Here is a 27791-nt window from a genome sequence, read left to right on the forward strand (position 1 = left end):
TTTCAAAGTTCCAAGAATCTTTCTTTATTAAGAGTTGATCAATAAACCATCGTTTAGCCAAAAACTGTCCATGTTTACAGTAAAGGATTTCTTCCTGGCATGAACTCAGTATGCAACTTATGGAGTATGATGTGGGATATATATATATATATTTAAATATATAAAATACATTATATAGATAACGATAGCAATATTATCGGAACTCTTTCAGCAGGACATAGTGTTTATCAAAAGTGGCAATGCAAAGAGTGGTGGTTAATGCCCCCTATAAAACAGAATATTGTTTTGTAGCGTCATACCCTACATTCACTTCAAATATAGTAAGGCAATGGTACACAGATGTTTTTAATAGATCATGGTGAGAATTCTTCTGGTTAGCATCATTTGCATATAATTTAAAAAAACACAACCAAATACATGAAAAAGAAAAAAAAAACATTGATTTTTTTTTGCCAAACACATTATAAATAAAAGAAGCCAAACTACAGTTGAGGTGTGTAAAAAATTTAGGCAGCACCTAGTATATGACGATGTTGGCAATGAAAGCAGTGTCCTAATTTTTAAAAGGCTACAAATCAACGAAGAGGATTTGTACATAGTTTTGCTTCTGTGTTTGTTTGTTTGTTTTTTGGGAAGGGGCGGGAGTGAGGATGGGATAGGGGTGAGGGGCTAGGGGGTGTTGGCTGGTTGGGGGCTTAAGTTGTTTGTCCTCTACCCACCTCCCCCCTCACCCCCACAACCTTGGCCCTGCAATGGCAGTAACGAACAAGTGGAAAAAAGCAAGAGAAACAAAACAAAACAAACAAGACAAGACGGTGAGGGAGAAGCTCACTCGAGCTTGAGGAGCTCCACGTCAAAGATGAGGGTGGCGTTGGGGGGGATGACGCCGGGGTGACCTGTGGCGCCGTACGCCATGTCTGGGGTGCAGGTGATCTTTGCTCGCTGGCCGAGGCTCATCTGGGGAAGAGAATGAATGGGTGGGGTGCAGGAGAACAACACAATGCGCGAGAGAGAGAGAGAGAGAGAGAGAGAGAGAGAGAGAGAGAGAGAGAGAGAGAGAGAGAGAGAGAGAGAGAGTCAGACAGTGGTGACAGCCCAAGGCATTAAGTGTAATAATCATGCTTATGGTATGACATATTAGTGCATTAGCAGTTAAAAAACTAGGATAGAATTATATTAATATAATATACAGCATACAGTATATGAACTTCATTACAGGCTCTGGACCCAATATACATAAAAAGAAGAATTTAAAAGTCACATTACAGTATTCATATTTCAACTTAAGCTGCTGAATGCTGCTGAATTAAATGTTTGTACCCCTACGCTAATACAATATATTGCCTTTCTATAACTGAAAAATCCATCCCTGTGTTTTATCACTGAACAGACTGTGTGTGTGCATTAAGAAAGTTAATTTACACACACACACACACACACACACACACACACACACACACACACACACACACACACACACACACACACACACACACACACACACACACACACACACACACACACACACACACACACACACACACACACACACACACACACACCAGGAAACAGTCCGCCTACGGTTTCTGCTACTGCCTTGCCTGTGGTGTGTTTTGTGTGAGGTCATGATAGGGACAGGAAGAACGGAGAAAGAAAGGAAAGGAATGAAGAAAGAAAGGAAAAGCAGATAGACCTGGGCCACGCCTTCCTCCCAGCCCTTGATAACCTCCTGCCGTCCGATCTTGAACTTGAAGGGCTTGTTTCTGTCTCGGGAGGAGTCGAACTTCTTACCGTTCTGAAGCATCCCTGCAAAAACAAAACAAAGGCATGGCTGAGTCCAGAGAGTATACTATACATGTTTTTTTTAAAATTGTGAGGTGGGCAAGACACTGGCAGCCAACCATGCAAGATAATTTTTTGACCGACAGCGGTTTCCAACAATCAGAGGTTTAGTTGTGCGCAGCCAGGGTCGCACAGCCAGGGCAAAACAAAAATTGAGAACCCAGTATGTAAGAGATAACTGACGACAGTGTGCGGATAACGGAAAAATAATACACGCTGAGGTGGTAATGCGTCCACCTATAGCCTGGGAAATCTCATACTCATATGGTCTGGTGTGAACCAGTCAAGTTTATTTTGTATCAATCCAGACATGAATTTGTCTAATTTCCACATTAGAATTAGAATCCGAATAGAGGGAGCACTATGGTGTGCTGAGCCCTCCACATAGGGCTTGCATGGCCATGGGAACCGAGGTTCAAATCCAGGCTGGGTCATCAGTCCCCAATCCCACCCCATATCTCGCTCCCACTGGTTTCTTGTCTCCATCTTCAACTGTCCTGTCTAAATAAAGAAGTCTAAAACCAAACATTTTTATATTGCAGGGCAGGCCAAATGTCAAGGCCAACCGTTTTTATGTTGCAGACCAAATGTCAAGACCAAACGTTGTTCTGTATCTGTTTAAAATCACTTTCACTTTAAGCTCTCATCCTTCAATGGGCAATCTCTTATTTGTTGTGTCTTGATAACAAAATGATACATCCTGTACATTTTTAGTCTTTCATCTTTAATGTCTTTTGCATTCAGTTTTTACTTTATCACTTCATCTTTACTTATCTGATTCATATTTTACGTTCTCTAGCCCTGCTGAATTTATACAGGCTAGCCGGTCTATCAGAATGCTGCAAGAGACGTAGACATATTTTCCTTCCACCAAAAGGATGGTAAGTCATTTCCTGCAAAGGGAGACTTTATGAAGACTAGGGGTGTGCAAAATAATCGGCGAATCGATGCATCGCAATACTTACTTTCACGATACAATGCATCGATTCATGATAAGGTATCGTGATACTTATTTCTCAATATACTGCATGGATTCATGACAATTGATTATTTGATAACAATAAAATTCTATTTGCCACGGGTTGATTTTGTTCAGTAGAGAGTAGGTAATATTTCTGTTGTGATGTAAGCTCTCTCCCAGATGATAAAATGCTTAAATAGAATTAACTGACTTATGAAAGCTACACAGCAACTGACAAATAAGCTGTATTTTACACATTTACTGAAGTAAATATCGCAATGCATCACAGTAGTACATGAATCGCAATGCATCGTGATAGAATCGCATCGTGGCATGTGTATCGTGATGCGCATCGAATCGTGAACCCTTTGCCAATACCCACCCCTAATGAAGACAGAGGACAAGTAAACAACTTTATATGGGCCTAGTAAAACATTTTGTACCTGCTGAAGGGGGAGAAAGCTGTGCATTCAATACTTTCACAACAGCCTGGCAAGCCAGACTATAACATGAAATGTATCGTCTGGGCTCACACCATAGGCAAAGCTGTGGATCAAAGCTGTGGCATTCTCATGGGCCAGCTATTGTCTCCAATAGTGCGAGGCTAAACTACGGAACCTTTAAAGTAGTGTCTCTCAACGGGGCTCTCCAGGCCCCCAGGGGGGCTTTAGCCCTATGGAGGCGTCGAGAAGGATACAGCTAAGAGGGGGCGGTGATGCGTTGCCATTGGGTGCCATTAGTCAGTTTTAGTTTTTAATACTTAAAGGGGGTGTTGGCAGGATTATGATGAGGTCAAGGGGGTGTTGGGAGAGTTATGATGAGGCCCAGGGGACGTTCATTCAAAAAAGGTTGAGAACCACTGCTTTAAAGGCTCAAGGATGAAAAAAATGATAGAGGTTGCCAACAAAATGAGAGGTCACTTTGCAAAGAGTGCCCTCGATTTCTTAAACCGTACTTTTATGTGAACAGAGTGCACTCACCTTTAACCAAAACGTGAGCTTGAGTTACTTAAGTCGTGCCCACACTTTGTTCCCACAATTTATTAAAATGTGGCCACGATTTAAAAAATCTTGTAATGTTATTGAACAACTAGACTGCCTGTGCAGTCGCCTTCGACTGCTTAAGGTATATCCCCGAAACGCAACGCTTCCAGTCCCCCATCATTCCTACCACTCCCGTCCACCTTTTCATAAACGTATATGATAAATACAAAATATTAAAGAAATATATTTAATATCTATACATAGATCAATGACGTGCATAGGCTTAAAACCAAATGACTATTGTGAAAATGAAGCAAAAAAATGGGGCAAATGGTAACACTGTTTTAATGGTTCACTATTACAGTGAATATACCACATTAGGTACAGTGTAATAACCATTGTAACAATATTTCATACCATGTTATACCAGTGTAACACCATGTACCAATTTTGTACTACATCATGTATTTTTGTGTAAGTGGTATTACATGGTATTGCATATTGTTACACTGGTATTACACTAGTATTACATGGTATTAAATATTGTACACTGGTTATTACACTGTACCTGGTATTGCATAATGTTACACTGGTATTACACTAGTATTACATGGTATTAAATATTGTTACACTGTACCTAATATGGTAGATTCACTGAAATGGTGAACTGTTAAAATAAGGTAGTACCGGGCAAATCAATCCACCCAGTCAGAATAAAAATTCCGCCATTTTGAAACTGTTGACCTCCAAACTCAAATCAGTTCATGAACCTACCCTAGAGCATTAACACACCAAATCTGGGACAAATCCATCTGACTGGTCAGAAGTTATGAGCCAAACAAAAATTCGGCCATCTTGAATTCAGCCATCTTGAAAGTGTTGGCCTCCAAACTCGAATAAGTTCATGAACCTACCCTAGAGCATTAACACACCAAATCTGGGAGAAATCCATCCACCCAGTCAGAAGTTATGGGCCAAACAAAAATTCGGCCATCTTGAATTCAGCCATCTTGAAAGTGTTGACCTCCAAACTCAAATCAGTTCATGAACCTACCCTAGAGCATTAACACACCAAATGTGGGACAAATCCATCCGACTGGTCAGAAGTTATGGGCCAAACAAAAATTCGACCATCTTGAATTCAGCCATCTTGAAAGTGTTGACCTCCAAACTCGAATCAGTTCATGAACCTGCCCTAGAGCATTCACCCAAAAAATCTGGGACAAATCCAAACATCCGTTCAAAAGTTATCGCGTTAACACAAAAGACCTTACGCGGCGGCGGACGCGGCGGCGGACGCGGCGGCGGACGCGCACGCAAAACCATTACATCCCCGACGCTCTGCGTTTCGGGGATATAATAATTAGGATTCATTCTTTGCAGTCAATATAATGTGGGCACATATTTCAAAGCATGGGCACGTTTTAGTAAATTGTGCTCACAAGGTATAACGTGGGCAAGGTTGCATTACAGTGAGTGCCCGGTTTTGACAAGACGAGCAAACAATTTAGGTAATGGTGCGCACACTTCCTTTACACGTGTGCATGACTTAAGAAAGTGAGAGGAGACTTTCCGAACCGAGAGAACGGTTTCTTGACAACCCTAAAAAATATAATCTGATCTGTCCCGGGCTCCGTAGACCAACCCAGCAGGCAAAAAACAACTGGTAGGGTTGTTCTAGCTTAGTTACTAGACTATGAGGCAAAAAAGGATCATTTTTACAAAATGATATATTTTGCACATTACTGTAATAAGCTGAGCACTGAGAGGTAGTGCTCATAACGTTCATCATGTGTGATGACGTAAAAGAGATTACTCCAAAATATTAATAATAAAATAAAACATTTGCTATGAGCACTGACACTGAAAAAGTATTCTGTACCTTCAACTTTCCTCGTGTTTGACACAGTAAATGTGCTCCTCTCACAAGACCACGTTCTTATGACGCAGCTTCATATGCCTTTGGGCTGCACTGTGCAGACTATTGTTCCTAGCTTCCCAATCCCCCCCCAAAAAAAGTGCTCAGGAAATTTGCTTTTGTGTCTGACGGGCCTGCAAACAAGCACGTGAGACAGACCTCCTGACTGTGAAATTCAACTGGCCAAAGAGGCAAAACACCACCCCTGGTCCTTTCTTTTCTTCTCTCGATTTTCTTCCTTGCTTGCTTTTTTGAGAATCAGAAACCGGTGGCTGTTCCTGAGCCTTCGTGAGATCCGGATGAACAAAAGGAATGTGAAATGTTGAAAGACTGGCCCAATTCTCTAGATTACTCTGGAGGTTGTTCTAACTAGGTCACCTCTGCCCTCCATCAGCACCAAGAGAGTGGGGGGAGGGGGGAAGACAAAGGGAGTGAAGAAGAGAAGAGAAGAGAAGAGAAGAGAAGAGAAGAGAAGAGAAGAGAAGAGAAGAGAAGAGAAGAGAAGAGAAGAGAAGAGAAGAGAAGAGAAGAGAAGAGAGGGGTTCTAATACTGCAAAGACACTTGTGCAAAAATGGATAGGTGGACCTGTGCTACATAAACTGTACACTTCCAGACAAAGGGAGGGCACTAGAGAAGAGAGGAAAAGAGAAGAGAAGAAAGGAGAGGAGAGAAAAAGAGAAGATTGCACCACACATGCCACATGCCAATGTGAAAGGTGGACCTGTATACCAGTGTTTCCCAACCTTTTTTGTCCTGCATACCCCCTAAGTCATGTTGTCATATAAGAGTACCCCTCTCATGAATGCTCTATATCAGGGATGTTCAACTTTTATGATGAGGACGTTTTTTCATCGCCACCATCAGGGGGCCACATGACCGCCCATATTATTTGGAAGGAATAGAATACTCAGTGCTCAATACTCTATTGGCCAACAGTATAATTACAATAGATTTATTCAATAGCCGTTTGAAAAAATATATGGTCATTATTTTCTATTTTAGATCTATTGTTTTGTCTATGGGCCGCATTGAGTGAGGAGGCGGGCCACATGTGGCCCCCAGGCCTCCAGTTGCCCATCCCTGTTCTATATCTATTCTGCTATTCCAAAGTGGTTACACTCCATGTACAGTATTTGTTATTATTCCATTGCGTCACGTACCCCCTGAGGTGTGCTCGCGTACCCCTAGTGGTACACGTACCCCTGGTTGGGAAACACTACTGTATACTATAAACTCATGGTCAAGGGCAAAGCGTATGTATTATGTACAGTAATATCATCCCGAAAAAAAATGTGGTTGTAGGACATCCGATGAACAATGTTAATACAAAAAACACATCTGTAGCCACAAGGTTGCTTGTACTCTACACTGTGCAGCCTTAACAAAGCGAGTGTCTGCGGACATAAGGGAAAAAAATACTTACAGGTCCCTTGCTTATGCAAATGAGACGTAATGAAAGCCCTTTCTGCACTTGCTCGGACATGGGCACATGCTGAGCACAGCACAGAGAAGCGAGTCATGCCTCACCAACTGTACTCTGATCCTGCCATTCACCACCCCTCCTACCCCACACACCCACCACCAAAGCCCCTACCCTTCCCTACCCCAGGGGTTCCCAAACTTGACCGTAACAGCCCTCCTCACAACATCGTGTTTACAAACATGGCGAACCGATGTATAGATGTATGTGTTGATGAGGCCAGTTCAAAGAGTCAAATAGAAGCTATCTTAAAATGGGAATATTGTTTTTTGGCTTATTTTTTTGGTTTATTTTTAATTTATTCAATTAATATTTAGTTTTGCAATACTTTTCCTTCCAATGTGCTGCGGCCCCCTCAGTGCCCTCTCACGGCCCCCAAGGGTACCCCCGCCCCCACTTTGAAAACCACCACCCTACTCTACTCAACCCGCCCCGAACTCAGGAGGCATCAGGCTTCTAGGAAAGCACCATGGCACATGAGCGCATTGGGATAGAGTCCAGCTTAAAGGTCTTTCGTCTTAAAGTGCAGAGATTACCATCTGCTTGTTTACTATCTCTCTCTCTCTCTCTCTCTCTCTCTCTCTCTCTCCGCCTGTTTATCTCATTTTTCTACCTGACTCTTTAAGGCATCATTCTTAAATGGTAAGACTGGTACGCTTAAGGTTGTTTGTTGTCGGTACATGACCGGTGGAGAGGATGGTGTGCGGGCGCGTGCGCGTACATGCGTGCACGGATGCTTGTGTGCATTAACTTCATGTGTGTTTAGACACAAATGTGTACACTGCTACACACACTTGTGTGCTTGTGTGTACACAGTATATACATGTGCAGTATGTATGTGAAGGTAGTAGTATGTACTGTATGCCATCCTCAGCCGTACAGGTGAAAAGGGCCTTGGATTAGTAACTGAGACGAGCTGTGTGTGTGTGTGTGTGTGTGTGTGTGTGTGTGTGTGTGTGTGTGTGTGTGTGTGTGTGTGTGTGTGTGTGTGTGTGCGCGTGTGTGTGTATGAGGTAGCTTCACCCAATGGCCTGTGCACATCCTGTTGCGCTAGCCTACACTGCCGAGTGCACCCTGACCCACACAGAGGGGATTAGCAGAGCCACATTCCCAGACGAGACGCAGCGCAGCAGGTCCGTCTGGGGGCTCAGACCAGACGCTCCCGCCTGTTACTGTAAGCCTGCAAGCTGGACTGTAGCACTGCCTGCCTATGTTAAAGCCAGACGCTCCCGCCTGTTACTGTAAGCCTGCAAGCTGGACTGTAGTACTGCCTGCTAAAGCCAGACGCTCGTGTCTGCTACACCTACAAGCTGTGCAACTCTCTGTATCAAAGCTACAGCCAAGCCAACACACTCATGCCTGTTATGCCCGCAAGATGTACTGTAGCACTGTCTGTTGTTACGGCTGCATGCTTGTCTCGTTGTCTTGTTGCCTGTCCCTCCAATCGGCTGAAGCAACCAGGGGGAGTGGCCTGATGAGATACACCTGTGCCTTCAATCAAGACTGGGTTAAAAGGCTCCCCAATCTACCTGTGCTCCAGAGGCTCCTACTGACACAATGGCTGTTGCCTCTCCAGCCTAGCATTTTGTCTGTTATGTTCATTTGGACTTTGTATGTTTGGTTAATGTCTTGTAACAATAAAATCCCACTGGTTGGGTTCATTTTAAAGAAGGTGTTTGTACTCTTTTAAGGTGAAGTTTGGTTCTGTGTTAGCCCCATAGGGCCATATCAGTGTTGGGCCGTAACAAAATGGGGGCTCGAGTCCGAGATTGAACCACCCATGAGGTTTGTACGTTTTGTATTAAGTGTTTGTAGCTGTTTGGACCTTTGAGCAGTAATGGATGTGACATGGTGGTAGCTGCACTCTATGTTTCGTAGGTCACGTTGGTTGCAGCTCAGGGGTGAGCTGGCAACGTTTTGGGGTAGGGGAAACTACCCTGTGGCTGATTTGTGTGGTAGAGTGACAGTCTATGTTTGGTCACTTTTGTGTCACTGTTAAATTTTCCAATGTACAGCTGTTATGTGTTTGTGACTTGTGTATGGGATTCACTCCACAGATCTGTGGATCTTTGCGTGTGGATGTGTTCCCAGTTTGTTTAGTCACTTTGTGTTAGCCCTTCCCTAGATCCTTCCAGTAATGTGTGTATGTGGTGTCCTTTTGTGTTGTGGCAGTGGCAGGTCACATTTGTGTAGGGTCGTTTGTGTGTAGTGGAGCTACTTTTGTTGACCCGTTTGTGTCTGCACTCCATTTAGTGTTGGTCACCATTTTTGTCTGTTACTGTGTTGGTGTGGGTATGAAAAGGGTAACGTGTGTTTGTTTCAGTCTTATTAACCTCATGGTGGTAGCCATTTTGTGTTGTGGGAGTGGCACCCACATTTGTACGGCTACTGGTGTTTGGCTGCTTTGTTTTATATCTTTTAGCAGCACCTCAATTGGCCCATGTGTTTTAACATCTTGTAACCAACTTGACATTTTAACACCTTTTTTTTCCCCCTCCATGTATAGAAGACGTTGTTTGTTTATTTTGTGACGGTCTATCCCAGGAGGGGACTCGTGTCTCGAGCTGGGTAAGCTGTTGAAGATCCGTTAGTTAGGCAGCATTTCTTTTCAGTTTTTTATAGGTTCAGAGAGAGTAGGGCAACTTCATGTTTTCTTGTGTGTATGAAAGATTTTATGCAGCCTTGCTGAACCCTATTTTTAACAATGTTTTACAATGAATACATGTGATGTTTTGCATATTTATCTTAATCTTGATCTGTAAGTATATGCAATTATTTATTCATTGTTTTAAGGGTGGAAGTGTTACGGCTGCATGCTTGTCTCGTTGTCTTGTTGCCTGTCCCTCCAATCAGCTGAAGCAACCAGGGGGAGTGGCCTGATGAGATACACCTGTGCCTTCAATAAAGACTGGGTTAAAAGGCTCCCCAATCTACCTGTGCTCCAGAGGCTCCTACTGACACAATGGCTGTTGCCTCTCCAGCCTAGCATTTTGTCTGTTATGTTCATTTGGACTTTGTATGTTTGGTTAATGTCTTGTAACAATAAAATCCCACTGGTTGGGTTCATTTTAAAGAAGGTGTTTGTACTCTTTTAAGGTGAAGTTTGGTTCTGTGTTAGCCCCATAGGGCCATATCAGTGTTGGGCCGTAACACTGTGTTAATGTTACAGCCAGACATGCTTTCAGAGACGTTTTTTAGTGAAGACAAATCGCCCATAGGGAGGAATGGGGACAGTCCGTAATGGTAGTATGGCAAGTATGGCAATGTAGAGCCCTGCCGAGAGTCCTTAGCTTGCGTTTCTCCATTCACTTTCAGAGGGTCTGGTCTTGCTAATTCGAAATAGATCCCCGAAGGTGTCGCCAAGATGGCCGTCAAGTGAGGATACTCAGTTAGAAGAACTTTGGTGCTTTCATTTGCCGTTCCAGGTGCTCCAGTGGTATTACGTTTCCCTGCCAGGGATGTTTAACCTCAGGCCCGGTAGCCAAATTTGGCCCGCAGACCCAGATCATTTCCAATGTGGTCCACATACAGTATTATTATTTAAAATAGGACATGAAAGGCAACATTTTGGGAATCACCTAGTAGTATACGATAATACGAAAGCACAAAGCATATACAATACAAGCATATACAATAGTATAAATATAGGATGAAAATGTTATTTGTCTAGCTTTAAGTATGACATATTGGTACTGCATGCACATTTTTTGTGCAATTTTGGATAAATATTGAATTTGGCCCGCGACTTCATCTCAGTTTTGTTTTTTGGCCCACTGTGACTTTGAGTTTGACAGCCCTGCGCTAGACGCTCAGGTGCCTGTTACGTCACAACTCGACGCTGCTGCATGCTGTAGTGCTGTCTGTATTAAAGCTGCAGCCAGATGCTCTTTCATACCCTGACACTTGTGCATGTTACGCATGCATGCTGCTACACTGGTTGTGTTAAAGGTGCACCGTGTAGGATGGTGGCCAGGGCAGGTATTGCAACTATGCTGCTGATTGAAATTGTGTTGCCTATTACCAAATGTGATCCTTTCATGAATCTTTACTAAATAACTCACTCAAATTTACTAGTATGACCAAAGGACATAAAGTTTTGCAGCTAAAAATGTCTATTTTTGTAAATTCAAAATGGGAGACATGGGGAAGATCCCCCTTTTTCAGGTATGAAAAGTGCAATTTTCGCATCATAATGAACACTTAGAATTTGATGGTGGTAGTAAGTATTTGTGAATCAAAGAAAAGGTTGCACACTGAGAAAGGCACACGCCAAAACGCATCTCTGCACAAAAATAAAGAAAACAATTGATGCAAGGCGCTTGATTCTACGTCTTTATTTGGGCCAGCACCCTTAAACGTTATCAAGAAACCTGAGTGAAGCCTGCTACCTATCATACTTGAGTAAGTATTTCTGAGCAATGCAACATTTGTGAATGGGCAGCATGATTTCTGGAAAGAAACAGCAAAAAAAATATTACACAGTGCACCTTTACAGCTACAGCCAGACGACCAGAGACACTCGTGTGTGTTATGCCTGAGAGCTGTACTGCAAAAGTTCTGTTAAAGCTACGGCCAGATGCTCATGCATGTCGTAAGTACAGTCTGGGCTAAAGCTGCAGCCAGACATGCTTTCCTACAGCAAGATACCCCCGTCTGTTACGGCAGCATGCTGTAGCACTGCCCGTGTTTTGTAGCCCTGAATCTTTTAAAGTCAAATTACAGGAGTCCAGAATCAGATCTAAGAGTTTTCCAAGATGAGTATTCAATCATCAACTGAAGATACACTCTAAATGTACTCTCAGACCTCGGATCATATGGTACAAGATATGTGGTACAGGCTGCCCAAATCCAGCCAACTCTCACGATCTGTAGATGTCACACCTAATTACATAACATTGTACTAATCAAACAGAAAACGTACATTTATCTCAAAGAAGACTCACTCACTCATAAGTGCCACGGAACATTCTGGATACTTCGCTCTAATGTGCGAAATGTCACAATTTTTGTTTGTGCTGCACATTGTGCTTTCCTACCCCACTGACTTGGACGAAGATTAAATCACACTGTGTGGTGTGACGAAATAAACAGATTATAATTGGCTGGGTAAGGTGTACTGTACTCTTCATCCTCTTTCATGCACCAATAAGTCTGATTTACAGCTTACGGCCAACACTCCCAACGTGTGCAACTCAATGAATCTCATTACAAAATGTGCAGCGTGTGTCCCTCCCTACCAACGCTTTTGTACTGGCGAAATCTAAGTAGTTGTTTTTGCATCATGAAACCACATGAGTGGCCTTGGCTGTGGCTCGAACGGCTAAGGCACCATACTGTGACGCCGGGGACCTGGATCGATTTCCTTATCCTCCCCCATCTCTCTCTCTCCAACTCGCTTCATGTCACATTCTCAAGCTTTCCTGTCCGAATAAAAGCCCAAAAACTATCAAGAAAAATAGATAAATAAATAAATAAAACCGCATGACTGATCATTTAATCAGCCTACATGACTTAGTGCTTACATACAGTAGAAGCCCCTTACCCTGATTAACCTCCAGTCACAAGCTGAAGCAGTCTTCAGGGGGAAAATTGTTTACGCTCTACACACATCCAACCTAGCATTCAGTAGTAAATATGCCATACAGGAGCTACAGTGCGCTATACAGTACAGTACAATGATTACAACAGAAATGACAATCGAAGCAGTGAGGATCGTAGTGAACATTAACGCCGTCCTCCCAGTGGTTATCCGCTCCTGCTGAGAGGGCTACAGTCAGTACAGTATATGTATAGCTGTTTAAAGGGACACTGTGCAGGAAATGGTCAAGAAAGGTACTGCAACTATGCTGCTCATTGGAAATGTGTTGCCTATTGCCAAATTTGACCTTTACAAGAAAGTTTACTAAGTAATTTTATTTTAATTTTATTTTATTTTCTAGTATGACCCAAGTACAGTCATTTTTGCAGCTAAAAATGGCTATTTCTGGAAATTCAAAATGGCGGACCATGGAGAAGATCCCCCTTTTCATGTATAAAAAATGCAATTTTTCCAGTCATAATGAATACTTAGAATTTGATGGTGGTGGTAAGTATTCATGAAAAAGGTAACAATATTGAATGGGTAGCATGAATTCTGGAAATAAACAACTACAAATCTCACACAGTCCCTTTAAATAATATGTGTGAGAGGATAAACAGATGTGCTGGTGGTGTTTTACAGCATCTTATGCTCTCTTGTACTTCCTCCCTAGCCTACCTCCATTTCTTTCTCTGAGTGAGTCTTTGCCTGTATGAGTCGTCATTGTACAAGTCACAATGTACTGAATGTGTGTACAGCAGTGCGTAATATGAACCAAATTTGGTGCATTGGGTGTTGTACAGATCCACCCGTATTGTCTGTTAAGATCTGGTTGTCTTGGCCCTGCCGTGGCCTAACGGTAGGGCACTGGGTTACTAAGCTGGCGACCAAGATTCCATTCTGGCCCGGGTCATTTGCCGATCCTTCCCTATCTCTCTCTACCCACTCATTTCCTGTCTCTCCTCCAAAAAGGCAATAAAAAGCCCTAAAAAAAGATCCGATTGTCTTGATATTCAATTACAAAAATGTCATGTTCCCGGTTATTAAATTTGCAGTAGCTATTTTTGCACCATGTTTGGTCATTGCCAGTCAATGAAATCAGCTCATCCTTCTCTCGTCCCCTTAAAACGCTTCCCAAATGAACAAAAAGAAAGACTGAAGGAAAAGGACAAGATTACAAACGTAACGCTGTCTGTTGCTGCCGTGGCTGATAGTGATCCAAATGTTGCACCTGCAAACACTTGTTCAACCGAACCCCTGAGGTGTTTTGCCAGGATAACCAAAGAGCTTGCAACCCTCAGGGGCAGCGCAAATTTTCCTCCTCTCATTCCCCCACGGCTTAAGTAGTACAGTAGGGGAGTGCAAAAAAATCGTCATGGCAATGCATCACAATACTTATTTTCACGATACACTGCACCGATTCATGACACAGTGTAACGCAATTCTTATTTTATCGACATACTGTATACAATTAATGACAATCCATTATTTGATATTAATAAAGATGAATTTGCCACTAGTTCATTTTGTTCAGTAGAGAGTGGGTAATATTTCGGTTGTAATATAAGCTCTTCCAGATGCTAAGATGCAAAAAAATGAATGAAATGAAAAAAATTAAAATGAAAAGAAGGAAAATTGACTTGAAAGCTTCACAGCAACTGTCAAATAAGCTCTATTTTTACACATTTACTGAAGTAAATATCGCAATGCAGTTGCAGTGCGATAGTACATGAATCGCAATGCATCGTGATAGAATTTCATCGTGGCATGGGTATCATGATGCGCACTGAATGGTGAACCCTTTGCCAACACCCACCCCTACAGTCAGGGAAGCAGACAAGGGGGAACTGAGGGGTCAGTTGTCCTGGGCTCAGGGTGAAGGGGGGACCAGAATTGGGTCCTCATTACATTGCATGCATTGGGTGAGGGGGCCCTTTCAGATGACTTTGTCCCGGGCCCAGCCAACGCTGTCAGCGGCCCTGCCTACAGTATATCTCTCTTCCTCCTCTGTCACTTGGTCCTCCTACCTCAGGCCATCCCCCTGCCCTGTGCTCATCCACATCTCCCCCTGGCCTGCAGTCATTCTCCCCAACGCAACGCACTCCCTCCATCTAAATGAGTTCTCCATGAATAATTGAAGTCACCGTGCTGTGCCATCCTCCCAGTGAGCCGTGTTGTTCTCTATTCATCCTCTCCCACTGTCCCCCTCTCTACTGGGGTGCATTTCTGGAATGCCTAGTTGCTAACTATGCTAGCTACTTTGTTGGTTGCAATGCAATTTCCCATTGGCAACTACCGAAGCTGCTAACTGCTAACAACTACGCTTTTCAGAAATGCACCCCTGGAGAGTAGCAAATTACTACACACTCTTGGGAGGAGGAGGACGGCGAAGAGGAGGGTGGCAGGACTGGTATGAGGAAGCAGGAGGAGGTGCAAGGAGCTGGGAGTGAAAGAGGAGGTGATGAAAGACTCAAGTGTGGGTTCACTCCAGACAGAATTTATACAGAATTTTTGACTTTCAGACTTTTTGACTCCACTGTTGGTATAATTCCACTCTCCACAGTGCTGTAAATACACTATCTGAATATATATAAGTTTACTCTGTATTAATGACACCCCTTTTTTTCAACTGTGCACGTTCCTGGGAAGAGAATGGGAATAGGGAAAGAGAAGAACATGGAAGAGGAGGTGGAGGTGAAGTAGGAGGAAAGTGGGGAATGGAGTTTGATTCAAACTTTCTATCTAGTGTTTCTCAACGGGGCCGGTACAGCCCCCCCAGGGGGCGTTGGGGAAGTCTAGGGGAGCGTTGGGAAGGTTACAGCTGAGAAGGGGCGGAACTTAGTTGCCATTGAGGTGCATTAATCCATGTTATTTTGTAATACTAAGCGGGCCGTAGTCAGGCTTATGATGATGTCAAGGGCGCGTTGGGACGCTTATGATGAGGTCCAGGGGGCGTTTTTACTAAGAACCTATACTAAGTATTAACACTGGTACTTTCACTGTGGAGGTAGGGGTGGAGGAGGGTCTGGAGGAGGTGGAGAAGAAGGAGTCAAGTGTGGCTTGGCTGATATGAGCCACTCCACGTGTAGAGGTAGCCAGGGGCAAAGACGAGGTGAAATAGGAGGTGAACGAGGAGGTGTGGCAGAGAGCCGAGTCCAGTCTAGTCGAGTCTGCGACGAGGTGAGCGGGCTAGTCGTCGACTATTTTTAGCCTGACGTTTACTGTATCTGTCTTGCTCCCCTGTCAATCTCACCATCCAGCCAGCATGCTAGAAAGCCAGCTCTTCTTCATCCCCCACCCTAAGAGCTCGCTAGCCCTGCTTGCTCTGATGTAATCAGACACCTAGCTAGAGCTAGCACACGAAGGCAATCTGGAACCATGGCAGCCTCCCATAGACATCTTAGCACACTATGCTGCTTTTAGCGCGCACTAAATGTGTGTGCGTCTGTGTGTGTGTGTGTGTGTGTGTGTGTGTGTGTGTGTGTGTGTGTGTGTGTGTGTGTGTGTGTGTGTGTGTGTGTGTGTGTGTGTGTGTGTGTGTGTGTGTGTGTGTGTGTGTGTGCGCGTGTGTGTGACCGTGTGTGTGTCAGCATCTGCCTGCCCTGCCTGCCCTTTCAGTGCACCTGTGATGTGAGACAGTAGGTCAAAAATGATGCGACGGCGATAGTGATAGTCATGCCGATGTGTGTGTGTGTGTGTGTGTGTGTGTGTGTGTGTGTGTGTGTGTGTGTGTGTGTGTGTGTGTGTGTGTGTGTGTGTGTGTGTGTGTGTGTGTGTGTGTGTGTGTGTGTGTGTGTGGATGATCATGTGCAGTTGGAGACATTGGCAGCTGTGGTTTGGGTAATTCAATAACACTGCTGGGGACAAAGCCATTTTTTTATTTCAAATGTACGTACGTTCCCACCAGGAGCTACTAAAGCTGTAAGCTTACAGCTTTCAGAAATTAATTATTTACTTTGCACTAACAAAAGTGAAAAATGCAAGCAGTCACAAATTGCCTTGCCTCGAATGCATGCCTGATGTTTCAAAGTTATTATGACCAACTAAAGGTCTGGCTATGGTGAGTTTCAGCAGTCCATTTTACAGTACATTAGTAGCCCAGCTCTTCGTATCAGCACAGACTGCAACAAAGTAAAAACACTGAAATGATGTTATTTGCAGACAGGCTCATACAAGCTGCTGAGGGTGATGATGGACCAGAGGCCTATCTATACTAAGAAGCGGCTTCAGGAGGAAACCAGGTTAAGTTAAGAGGTAAATCATCTAATAAAAAATCAGGACTCCAGGCTCTTCTATTAGATCAGGGTTTCCCAAACTGGCTTGGCATAAGGGGGTGCGTGAGCTGAATAGAGCAATGGTGGATATGTGAGTTTTTATCCAGCGTTGATGAACATTAAGTCATTTTTAATTGTATTTAGACTTGTATGCTGGAAGGGTCCATCTGAAGTGTAGTTAAACTCCTAGACTATTGGAAAAGAGGATTCCCCAAAATGAATATGCATAATGTGCAGTGAATGCGCAGTGAATCCATGGTTGTGTTGCCATCAGCGCACCAAAATATTAGCTCAGGGGGTGCGCAGACCACATTGACATGTACAAGGGGGTGCGCAGGGAAAAAAGTTTGGGAACTGCTGTATTAGATGATTTACCTCTTAACTTAAACTGGTTTACTATTACATGATTTTCTATTAGATGATTTACCTCTTGGTTTACTCCTGAACCAGCTTCTTAGTATACCCCTCAGGTGTTTAAAATAAGGCTTTACCACCTTAAAGGGACACTGTGTGAGATTTTTTGTTATTTATTTCCAGAATTCATGCTGCCCATTCACTAATGTTACCTTTTTCATGAATACTTACCACCACCATCAAATTCTAAGTATTCATTATGACTGGAAAATTTTCACTTTTCATACATGAAAAGGGGGATCTTCTCCATGGTCCGCCATTTTGAATTTCCAAAAATAGCCATTTTTAGCTGCAAAAATGACTGTACTTGGATCTTACTAGAAAATATGTGTTTATTACTTAGTAAACTTTCATGTAAAGATCAAATTTGGCAATAGGCAGCCCAGTTTCAATGAGCAGCATAGTTGCAGTACCTTTTTTGAACATTTCCTGCACAGTGTCCCTTTAAATAATTCCAGAACAGTTTCAGTGGCTCATAATTTTGTTAATTTACTTCACTGCATTCACAGGCTATGTCCACAGTTACAAAGTTAGCCATAGCAGTTTTTCATAGCACTTTAAATGAGAGGCAATTCCACTTCCAAACCGAAAACTACTGAGTAACTACTGAGTGTCCGATTGACGCTCATGCTTGCGTGTCTGCTCTCTAAAAATACATACTGTAGTTCAACGACCACTTAATTCTATTCACGTAGTTAGCCCCTCTCTCTCCGCTAAATTTAACCCTCCTCTGCAGCAATGGTGCTGAAGCATGGTGCAGTGCTGTGTGAACTTTACACTGATCATGAACTGTGAAACATTTCAAACCAAGTTGAATACACTTGCAGATAAAAGTACACCTCCTACAGCTTAAAAAAACAAGCTAACTCAACTTGAGGTTTACCTTTGTTTCAACTCTGAAATCGAAGGTAAAAAGTTGACTGCACACCCTTTTACTAATAAGTATTATGTTTTGAAGGCAGCATAAAGAATTTAATTTGCAAGTGTACCCAACTTGAAACATTTTGTAATGTAACAGACAGGTTTGTGACATGAAATGTGGCATTTTTGGCATACATTTCGCAACACATTTCATAATTTGCCATTTATCTGTCAATATTTCATGTAAAACATTGAAAATGAAATAAAACATATTATGTAATGTATCTGGCACCCCTGACACAACCCTGGCAACCCTGACACAACTCTGAAAACTGAGACCTCAAACTCTCAGGCTACAGTGAACACTGGGCAAACTAATGGCGAGTAGCGCATGGTGCCGATTCCACTTTTTCCTCTATATGGGTTGCCAGACTCATTCCTTTCTTCCATTTATCTTCTCCCTCTTCCCCTTTCCACTCCACAATGTGCATTTTGCTGAGTGCCCCATTAACTCAAATCGCCAGTATGCACAACGGCTACACCACTGTGATGTTGAGTCGATCATTAATGTGTCTGGACCGTCGACCGTGACATGAACAAGGTTTAATGGCTACACTGATGACAGGCTGACAAACACTGCACTTTGGCGCGGCTGCTGCCAAACAGAAGACGGCTCTTCTGGAAGACGGTGTTCAAAGAGAGCGTTTCTCAAGTAAGCGGGGCACAAAATATCCGTGCGATCAGATTTTGTCCATTATTTTCAACAAATAAAGAAAGTAAAAGAAAAAATAAACAGAAAAAAAGGTAAAAGAAAAACTTCAGTTTTACTATAACAGTTAGACATAATGAACGTCATACCTCTAAAATAAAGAGCCCCCCCGTGTGTGTGTGTGTGTGTGTGTGTGTGTGTGTGTGTGTGTGTGTGTGTGTGTGTGTGTGTGTGTGTGTGTGTGTGTGTGTGTGTGTGTGTGCGTGCGTGCGTGTGTGTCAGTCAGTTATTGGCATGGTGCCCTGCCTGCAGTTGGACGTCAATGAACGTGACACCGACTCACACCCCCTGGCACCCACAATGCCGTCAGAGTGTTTGGTGGAAGACAAGGAGATCACTACCATTAACCACAATAGAACTGGCTGTGCGTGTGTGTGTGTGTGTGTGTGTGTGTGTGTGTGTGTGTGTGTGTGTGTGTGTGTGTGTGTGTGTGTGTGTGAGAGAGAGAGAGACAAAAGACGTGTGTGTGTGTGTGTGTGTGTGTGTGTGTGTGTGTGTGTGTGTGTGTGTGTGTGTGTGTGTGTGTGTGTGTGTGTGTGTGTGTGTGTGTGTGTGAGAGAGAGAGAGAGAGAGAGAGGGCGGGTGGGGGGGTTGCCATTGTTATTTATAGAGTTGACAGCAGCAGCAGCAGAGAAGGGCCAGATATGGGGACTGGCCACAAATAGGACTGGCGGGAAAGCACAAGCTGCCTGGCCATTGAGAGGTCAGGCAGGGCCAAGACCATTATGCTTAGCAGGATTGAAAGATATTTTTTTATTTTAGTGTTGTTATATTTTGTGGGGCCCTCGTTCGGATATACTGACGCACAAGAACAGGTTCAAGAAATCATTCACCCCCTCAGCTGTGGCCATACTGAAAAAGAGATGAGCTGTCCAGTCTCAGCATGCATGTATCGTCTTGTCTTGTTTTTGTCCTGTTTTGTCAAGTCTTGTCTAATGTCTGTGAGAATCACTATAGCCCCTATCAAATGTACGGTGACGTTTTGAGTGTTGAAGTGCTGTGGGCCTGTTACAAACGCCACACTGTGCACTGTGTGTACTGAGGTTGAGTCAACTTGAGTGCACTCCCCCCCCTCAGAGAGTAGCAAAATTCGAGGGTGAAGTATCGTTCCAAATCATGTTCTGTCTGAAATGACAGTTGCCGTATGTCGTCACAGAGTACAAACCACAAAAATACAATTCAACCACTTCGTTGTGCTAGCATTTTTTTTCTTAACACACATGACTGTTGTCTATCAAAACAAAACTGCCCTGCTATTATGGATAATCAACAGTTTGACAGATCTGACATTTAACTACTGTACGTAACAAACACGGTGGCTATTGAATGTGAAAAAGTGCATTTCACTCCACACTTCGAAAAATAGCCATTTTGAGGGCATCATCCGGGCACTTGCAGCACACTTGATTTCGCCGTGATTTGAAATGGAATGCCCTATCTATGTACCCAAACACCGTGCGGAAAGGGCGGTAAGTACGTAAATTGGAACAGGCCACTGGTGTTGCTGAGTGAATGAGTGCTAGGCTAGCCACTCCGCTGCTATTAGGGTCAGTTCAGTAGTGGAGCTAACACAGCCCGGCCTGGTTCAGGCTTTATATAGTCTGCTGCACCACTAAAATTGGAGCTGAGGGAAATGACCACAGCAAGTGTGTGTGTGTGTGTGTGTGTGTGTGTGTGTGTGTGTGTGTGTGTGTGTGTGTGTGTGTGTGTGTGTGTGTGTGTGTGTGTGTGTGTGTGTGTGTGTGTGTGTGTGTGTGTGTGTGTGTGTGTGTGTGTGTGTGTGTGTGTGTTGGGTGGGGAAGGGGAGTGTGTGTCACGTTTTCCTGAAGAGAGAGATAGCTGCCCTTGTTTTGGATCTATGTTAAGGACAGATGAGAGTGGATGGGTGTTGCTACCAAGACCACTGACTACAATGTTATGTGGACCAGAGGCAGGGCTGCAGTTGCAGTCATGCAAGAGTGTACAGACTTACACTATGCCATCATTACCATGACCAAGTACCAACTCACATTTGCCCTGAAGAAGACTGGCTTGTAATCGAAACAAACAGCTGTTATCACGCACACACACACTCAGCATTTTTAACCTTTCTCACCTAAATCAGTGTGCCTCAGGGTTTTAGAGCATGACAAAGAGGCTATTGTTTAGGCCTTCACGGTACGTAGATTTTGGGAAAATTAACGACTGCAGTCTCTAATGTCCTTTTCTCAAGAGCACCTGATTTTTCTCAGAACAACTGGCCCACTTAGACAATCAGCCAAGCTGAGGAACACCACCCTCTCTCATTATCAATGTCCAGCTGCAACACACAAACAGGAAAGTGCTTCCAAGGACTCAAGGCATCTGTCTGCTAATGCACGTTATCAGTGCAGATAGAGTGGGCCTGCACATGGGAGGCTCCAGAGGAATGGGGAGGGCCGGCTGGGTTAACGTTTTCCAGCTTCCCCACTGCATACATCAGGGGTGTGGAACTTTTTGCATTCGAGGGGCCACTTCAAACTTTATTAAGTCCTCCAAGGGCCTTACAGTGAACAAAAACCCCTGCACTTAAGGGCCTATATTGAAGGTGGCCACCTTTACAACAGACCCCACCTTCACTAGGTCCTCTAAAAATATTAATCAACTATATTGCAAATGTCATTTCTAAGATTGCTTCACAAAAGATGTCATATTTCATGTGAAACGGCATAACATTGAAATGATATCGGGGGCCAGATAAGACGGCCCGCCGGGCCCTAGGTTCCCCACCCAGGGTGTGTACTACATACACCTCACATACTACACCAGCAGCTTTTTGCAGAGAGCAAAGGACTGTGATTTGGAGAGTGATTCGCTGTAGTGAGCGATACCACATCACAGCACAGTATCACTTGTGATTTGTGAGAGTTCCTTTGTCAACTCAGGTGTATTACATTACTGTTGATTAGGGCTGTACCGATATTGTATCGAACCGAGAAATCGTGATGCTACACAGAGACAGAGTCACAATACTGTATCGCGATGCAAGAAGGCTATTACGCCTTTTCAAAGTTCTGTTACCCATCAGTGCAGAAAACAAACACATAATATGATGTGATAGTGCTTCAGGTTTCAAATTCTCCTCATCATCATTTTTAAACAGTTTGTAAATACCTAGTAGCAACTTGTGTCCTGTTCTGCCTATGAATAATAATTCATAGGCTTTTTAAAAAAAATGTTTTTAAAGATACATTTCAAAAATCGCCCAGTGCACCATAGGTCAAAGATCGTGATACGAACTGAATGGTGAGTTGAGTGTATCATTACAGCCCTACTGTTGATGTATAACAATAATAAGGATAATGTTGATCATCATCATTCCTAATTTTCGTCATTATTGCCATCATCATCTTGACCTGGGCTTACATGTATTAAGTTTTGTGATAAATAGCCTGAGAGCTTTTGCTTAAGCAAAGCAACTGCTGCTGTACACTGCAGCACCGAAAAAACACAACATTCCCAGTGGAGGTCAGGTATAATCTCCTTGTGTAAAGTAGGTTTCAAAGCAGAATGCGGCGGGGTTGGCAGATTTTTCATGGCTACTTACAGTATTGTTTAAACAGCAAATGGCTAAGACCTAAAGTTATGTTATTGTTACGGGAGCTATTTCAAAATTGCACCATCACTCTTTTTATCATGTTATGTGAATGCTATACCTATTGTTTTGATATTCCTGCTCTGAGACGTCACACCAAAACGTCTTAACAAAATAAATACATCAGATACTATCAACATGTCATCGTTGCTTCTGTTGCATCATGCGATAAACATAGCCTACTAGTACCGAAGCACTAGATGTGTTACTGTACGTATTCATAGTGATGCTTTAAAAATTAACACCAAAGTGCATAAACCTAGACTGATTTTGTGCTGACATATTTTGTAAAAAATCTTTCGAAAAGTAAACAAATGAAGAAAGAAATTAATTCACTAAATAGAGAAAAATACCCAAGTCAGGTCTACACAAAAACCCAAGTCAAGTCTACACAACAACATAAACACTATTGAAAGCAATGCAATTTCCCAAGCTTGCGCAGCAAGTCTACAGAGATGTTCATGTACACCAATGAACTCAATGTATAGAGTCTTTGTTGGAAAATTGTTTTACAGGTGTTTGTATTGCAACATACAGTATTTAGAGCAGAGGGAAAGCACAATGTTAAACACGATATGTGCTCCTGTCCTGGACATACCAGCAACCAACCTAAGCTTTAAATGCACTTTGCATTTCCACTTAAGCAACATATTGTTGCCATCAGGATCACAGGGCTATGTTGTAAAGCAGGGGTCCCCAACCTTTCTGGGTCAGAAGGCTACCAAGGGCTACCGAATGCTACCCGAGGGCTACTGAAAGCTACCCGAGGGCTACTTTTGTTAAAAAACCCTTTATTGATGTCTTGACATCATTCCCAAATCACACTAGATTGAATGATAATTTGCTTAAAAGGTATAAGGAAATATTCTTTATAGGCTATAAAGAAATAACCTCATAATTATATTCAGAAAAGCATTAACTGTGACTAAAATCTTGAAGTAGTGACTGTTTATTAACATCCTTGGTAGGCTCCTCAGAAGCTCCTGGAGGGCTACTTGGCGCCCGCGGGCACAACGTTGGTGACGCCTGTTGTTAAGGAATGTTGCTGCTTTTTAAGATATCCACAGACACCTAGACTACTGTGGTGAATGCACTAGGTATCTTACATAGGTCGTAACAGCTTAGTGTACATGCCAACTTTGATGAAAAAACTTAATTATCACAGTACATCACAGACATCCTACACAGACACTCTTAGCCTACTATTATACTTAGCCTATTATACCTTGTTATTGCCATTCCAATGGTGACTTGAGGCGTTAAAGGTTGCAAGCATTGCTGGGTGATATGGCATACAAATTGGTCAATGTATCTTTTTTCATGTTGACTGATGTCAATTTACAATCAGATGACAAGATGGTAGAATTGCAAATCAAATTGACCTTCCATTTACTGTACTGGCAGTGGGCAGGATGAGATCCCATTATAGTGTGCCTAATGACCACACATAGCTGAATGCACAGAGTATGAACAAATTGTATAAAAAGAATACTGATATAACAGTAATAGTCAAAGTGATAGAAAGCCGTGCGCTCGTTGAAAATCGATTAACAGGTCACTGTTGTCACTTCTAATAGTTGTCCAATAAATTTACCAGCCCTGGTGAGATGTAACAAGGGGTGTGTTTCTCGAAAGCGTAGGTGTTAGCCAGTTAGCAACTTGGGCAGTTGCCAATGGGAAATTGTACTGCAAACAACAAAGTAGCTAAGATAGCCAGCAACTATGGATTCGAGAAATGCACCCCATGTTTGTCCTTTTTCTGTCGTTTCCAAAACATTTACCCAGCCAGCATGCAGGAAAAAGGGACAAGTGCAGCGCAGCCTGGCAGTGTGGAGGGTGGGGTGGGGTAGGGTAGGGAGGGTGTACTGGGTTAAACTGGACCGGACTGGACTGGACTGGCGAGAATAATGCACTGGGGAGGCGGAATGCGGAATGCTGCTATCCATTCCACATCCTGTTTCCTGTCTGACTCCACTCGGCTCCCTGGGAGACTCGTAAGCTGCTGCTTCAAACAAAACCTCTGCACAAATAAAGATATATATCACAACTCATATATAGCTGTTGAGGTGATGTAGGTGTACCATATGTCAGCTTTGTTTCACAGGGGAATCTGAGTTCCTGTCGTATACTTGTTTTAGCAAGAAGATCAGACTCCCTTGTTGGCCTGGCTAGAAGTGAGATAAAAGTATACGTATCTTTCTCATATGTACGTAGCACTAGAACAGTAGTTCTCAACCTATTTTTAATAAACGCCCCCCTCAACCTCATTTAAACCTCCCCCTTGACCTCCCCATATGCCTGCCAACGCCCCCCTTGGTATTAAAAAATAGACTAATGCCCCCCAATGGGGGACCCACTAGTTTGACGCCCTCTCGGTACTTACGTGGTACATCACATGGTAATCAAACATTTCAAACAAGCGATTTAAGGTTAGGGTTAGGTTTAGGGTTAAGGTTAGGGTTAGGTTTAGGGTTAGGGTCGTATGACGTAAGCGGTAAGTACCGAAAGGGCGTCGAATTAGTGAGTCCCCCCCAATGGCAACTAAGCCCCGCCCCCCTCAGCTGTATCCTTCTCAAAGACGCCCAACGCCCCCTGATTGATAGAATCAGATTTTCTCTCATTGACTTGTTTCAGGGAGACAATTGCAGTCCCTCAATAAATGGTCTTCACACATGAGCTGAAATAGTTACCGAATGTTCATTCACCTTTTTGTTGAGCTGAATAAGCTGTTACCAGAGGGTGTTTTGAAAAAGAATGACGATTTCTTTCACAGAACATGTCAGGTGTGTTTGCCTACCTATGTAATGAACGACACACGTCTGTCCCTTCTTTGGAAAGGTCCTTCCTGTAAAACAAATGAAAGAAAAGACAAAAACAACAATAAGCAACACATACATAGAAATATGACAGGTCTGGAAACGGTCTGAAAGTGTGCCGGTGATGCCAAATGCATGTAGTTTACTATTGTAAATTACAAATTAGTGTTTCAGCATGCCCCTTGAGTCATATGGTGGTTTACTATGGCAGAGGAGTTGGCAAAGGCTTGTCTGTGGTGTTGGCCAGCCACAATTGCACAAAAGCTTTTCACGTGAAGTAGACTACTGTCTGCAATTCTCTTTCAGGCTCCAGACAGGAGGCCATTGCTTGAAAGCCTCTATGATAAAGATGGAAGTCTGAGTACATAATTTCATCTCTCTCTCTCTCTCTGTCTGTCTGTCTGTCTGTCTGTCTGTCTGTCTCTCTCTCTCTCTCTCTCTCTGTCTGTCTGTCTGTCTCTCTCTCTCTCTCTCTCTCTCTCTCTCTGTCCGTCTGTCTCTCTTTCTCTCATTGAGTGAGTCAGAAAGTGCCCTGCTGCTCTTTCAATCATCAGGATTGCATCTTAAGGAATGCCTGCTACGGTATCCAGAGGAGGGGGGTGTGGGATAGTGTAACACTCAAGACGCTGCAAGTTCATTAAGCAAACAGAGTCATAACATGTTATAACTATCTATTTTGACCTTAGCGATGTACGTTGAATGATTTAAGGCAGTGTCTCCCAACCAGGACTACATGTACCACTAGGGGTACGCGTTGCGAGCCCACACAAGGGTGTATGAGATGGATGTAGTTTGTAAATGTAGCAATAAGATATGGAGTTTAGTCACATTGGGATGGAGGAACAGATATAAGCAGGGTGCGATTTGTTGGGGGGGATGGGGGGGATTGTCCCCCCTTCTGGTTTTGATATTGCCACTTTTTACACATAATTTTAATCACAGTTTAATGTAATTCCATTGATATTGCTTGAAATCTGAAACGTATGCCCCCATCTGGTTTTCCGACAAATCGCACCCTGGATATAAGCATGAGTGAAAGGGGTATTCGTCATATGACATATGGGGAGCAGGACAAAAAACTGATTTAAGGGGCTGCCTATTTCACCAGCAGTTTAGGCATGCAATCTGCCAAAAGATGGATCACAAAAATACAACTGCTTGCAGATGAATGACGGTTTGTTGCATATCACACCACAGTTGGGAAAATAGCAACTGAAGGCAGTTTCTAAATGCATGTAACTGTGCATTGACATATGGCCATTGCCTTGCACTAATAGCCTGCATTGGGTTCAAGTTTCTTAAAAAAAAAAAAAAAAAAAGTTAAGGTTATCTGGCCAAGAATGAAAAGACCAAACGTCATCTATGTGCATACTTCATAGTCAGAACACAACACACACACGCACGCACGCACACACACACGCGCGCGTGCTGGCTGCCTGAAACAGCAACAATATTCATCAGCTCAAGATACTATAAGCTTTTAATTATGCCTTCGATTAGTTTACAAACCCAAATCGTCCATACATTTGTAGCAACTGAATAGTTGTGTCGACTATGCATGTGTGTTTGTATGTCATGTTTGTATGTAAATATTGAATGAAATCTGTAAATACACACTATTTGCAACATACGCCTCTACAACCAAACGCAAAACGTGATGTTGCGGCTACACATGGTTATAGATGCATAACAGGCTTTGTAATAACGATGCCAGTTGTCTGTAGGCTACGGAGGGTGCTGTGTTCTTGTTGGGCGTAGTGTTACTACTGCCTATCACTGCCCCTTATAATATTAGAAGAACCTGTCACGTTAGCTCGTTCAGCAGCAGGGGACATAAACCAAAACTTAAAGTATTCAATCATAGCTGAATGTGCATTGGTGTTAGCCGATTTGCTAGCGAATGTGTTACCACCGGTCAAAAGTATGCAGCCATGCGGATCGATTTTGGCCACAGACATGAGCTTGCAGTACAACGGTCCCCTGCCTCCGTCTCCCGAGCTCAAATCATTCAAGCCTCCGGCTATAGGCGCTGAGAAAACTAGCTTCATGTTGCAACTTACCATCTCCTGGAGATATTGTTTCAACTGTCACACCCATTTTGTCGAAGCCTTGGTCCTTGACCATAAAATACAGCCGGCTACGCTAGTTCTCAAGGTACCGATCTGGCCGGGGACCCCAGCTACAGTACGATATCGAACACCCGAGAAGCCTCTTGCTGTTGCTGCGGCCTGTATGAAGGGCGGGGTTTACGTCCAATCCGTCCCACTTCCAGCTCGGACAT

General features: G+C 43.3%; 1 protein-coding gene across 1 annotated transcript; it reads right to left on the minus strand.

Annotated features, from left to right (window-relative positions):
* On the minus strand, positions 1 to 27741 carry fkbp1b (FKBP prolyl isomerase 1B). Its single transcript, XM_063222354.1, has 4 exons — positions 27571 to 27741; positions 25492 to 25539; positions 1694 to 1806; positions 1 to 957 (listed from the first exon to the last, which is right to left on the minus strand). The coding sequence occupies exons 1-4, from the start codon at positions 27632 to 27634 to the stop codon at positions 829 to 831; spliced, it is 354 nt and encodes a 117-aa protein (XP_063078424.1). The 5' UTR covers positions 27635 to 27741; the 3' UTR covers positions 1 to 828.
* Positions 27742 to 27791: the final 50 nt, after the last annotated feature.

The sequence above is a fragment of the Engraulis encrasicolus genome, chromosome 18 (genome assembly GCF_034702125.1).
Source record: "Engraulis encrasicolus isolate BLACKSEA-1 chromosome 18, IST_EnEncr_1.0, whole genome shotgun sequence".
Classification (NCBI taxonomy): Eukaryota; Metazoa; Chordata; class Actinopteri; order Clupeiformes; family Engraulidae; genus Engraulis; species Engraulis encrasicolus.

Bases quoted from the DNA above. Each gene is read 5' to 3' on its own strand.
- fkbp1b (XM_063222354.1), bottom strand. From the start codon at position 27,634: ATGGTCAAGGACCAAGGCTTCGACAAAATGGGTGTGACAGTTGAAACA. The intron at 25,540-27,570 runs GTAAGTTGCAAC...TTTGTTTTACAG, and splicing joins AACAATATCTCCAGGAGATG to GAAGGACCTTTCCAAAGAAG. The intron at 1,807-25,491 runs GTAGGCAAACAC...TTGTTTTTGCAG, and splicing joins GTGTGTCGTTCATTACATAG to GGATGCTTCAGAACGGTAAG.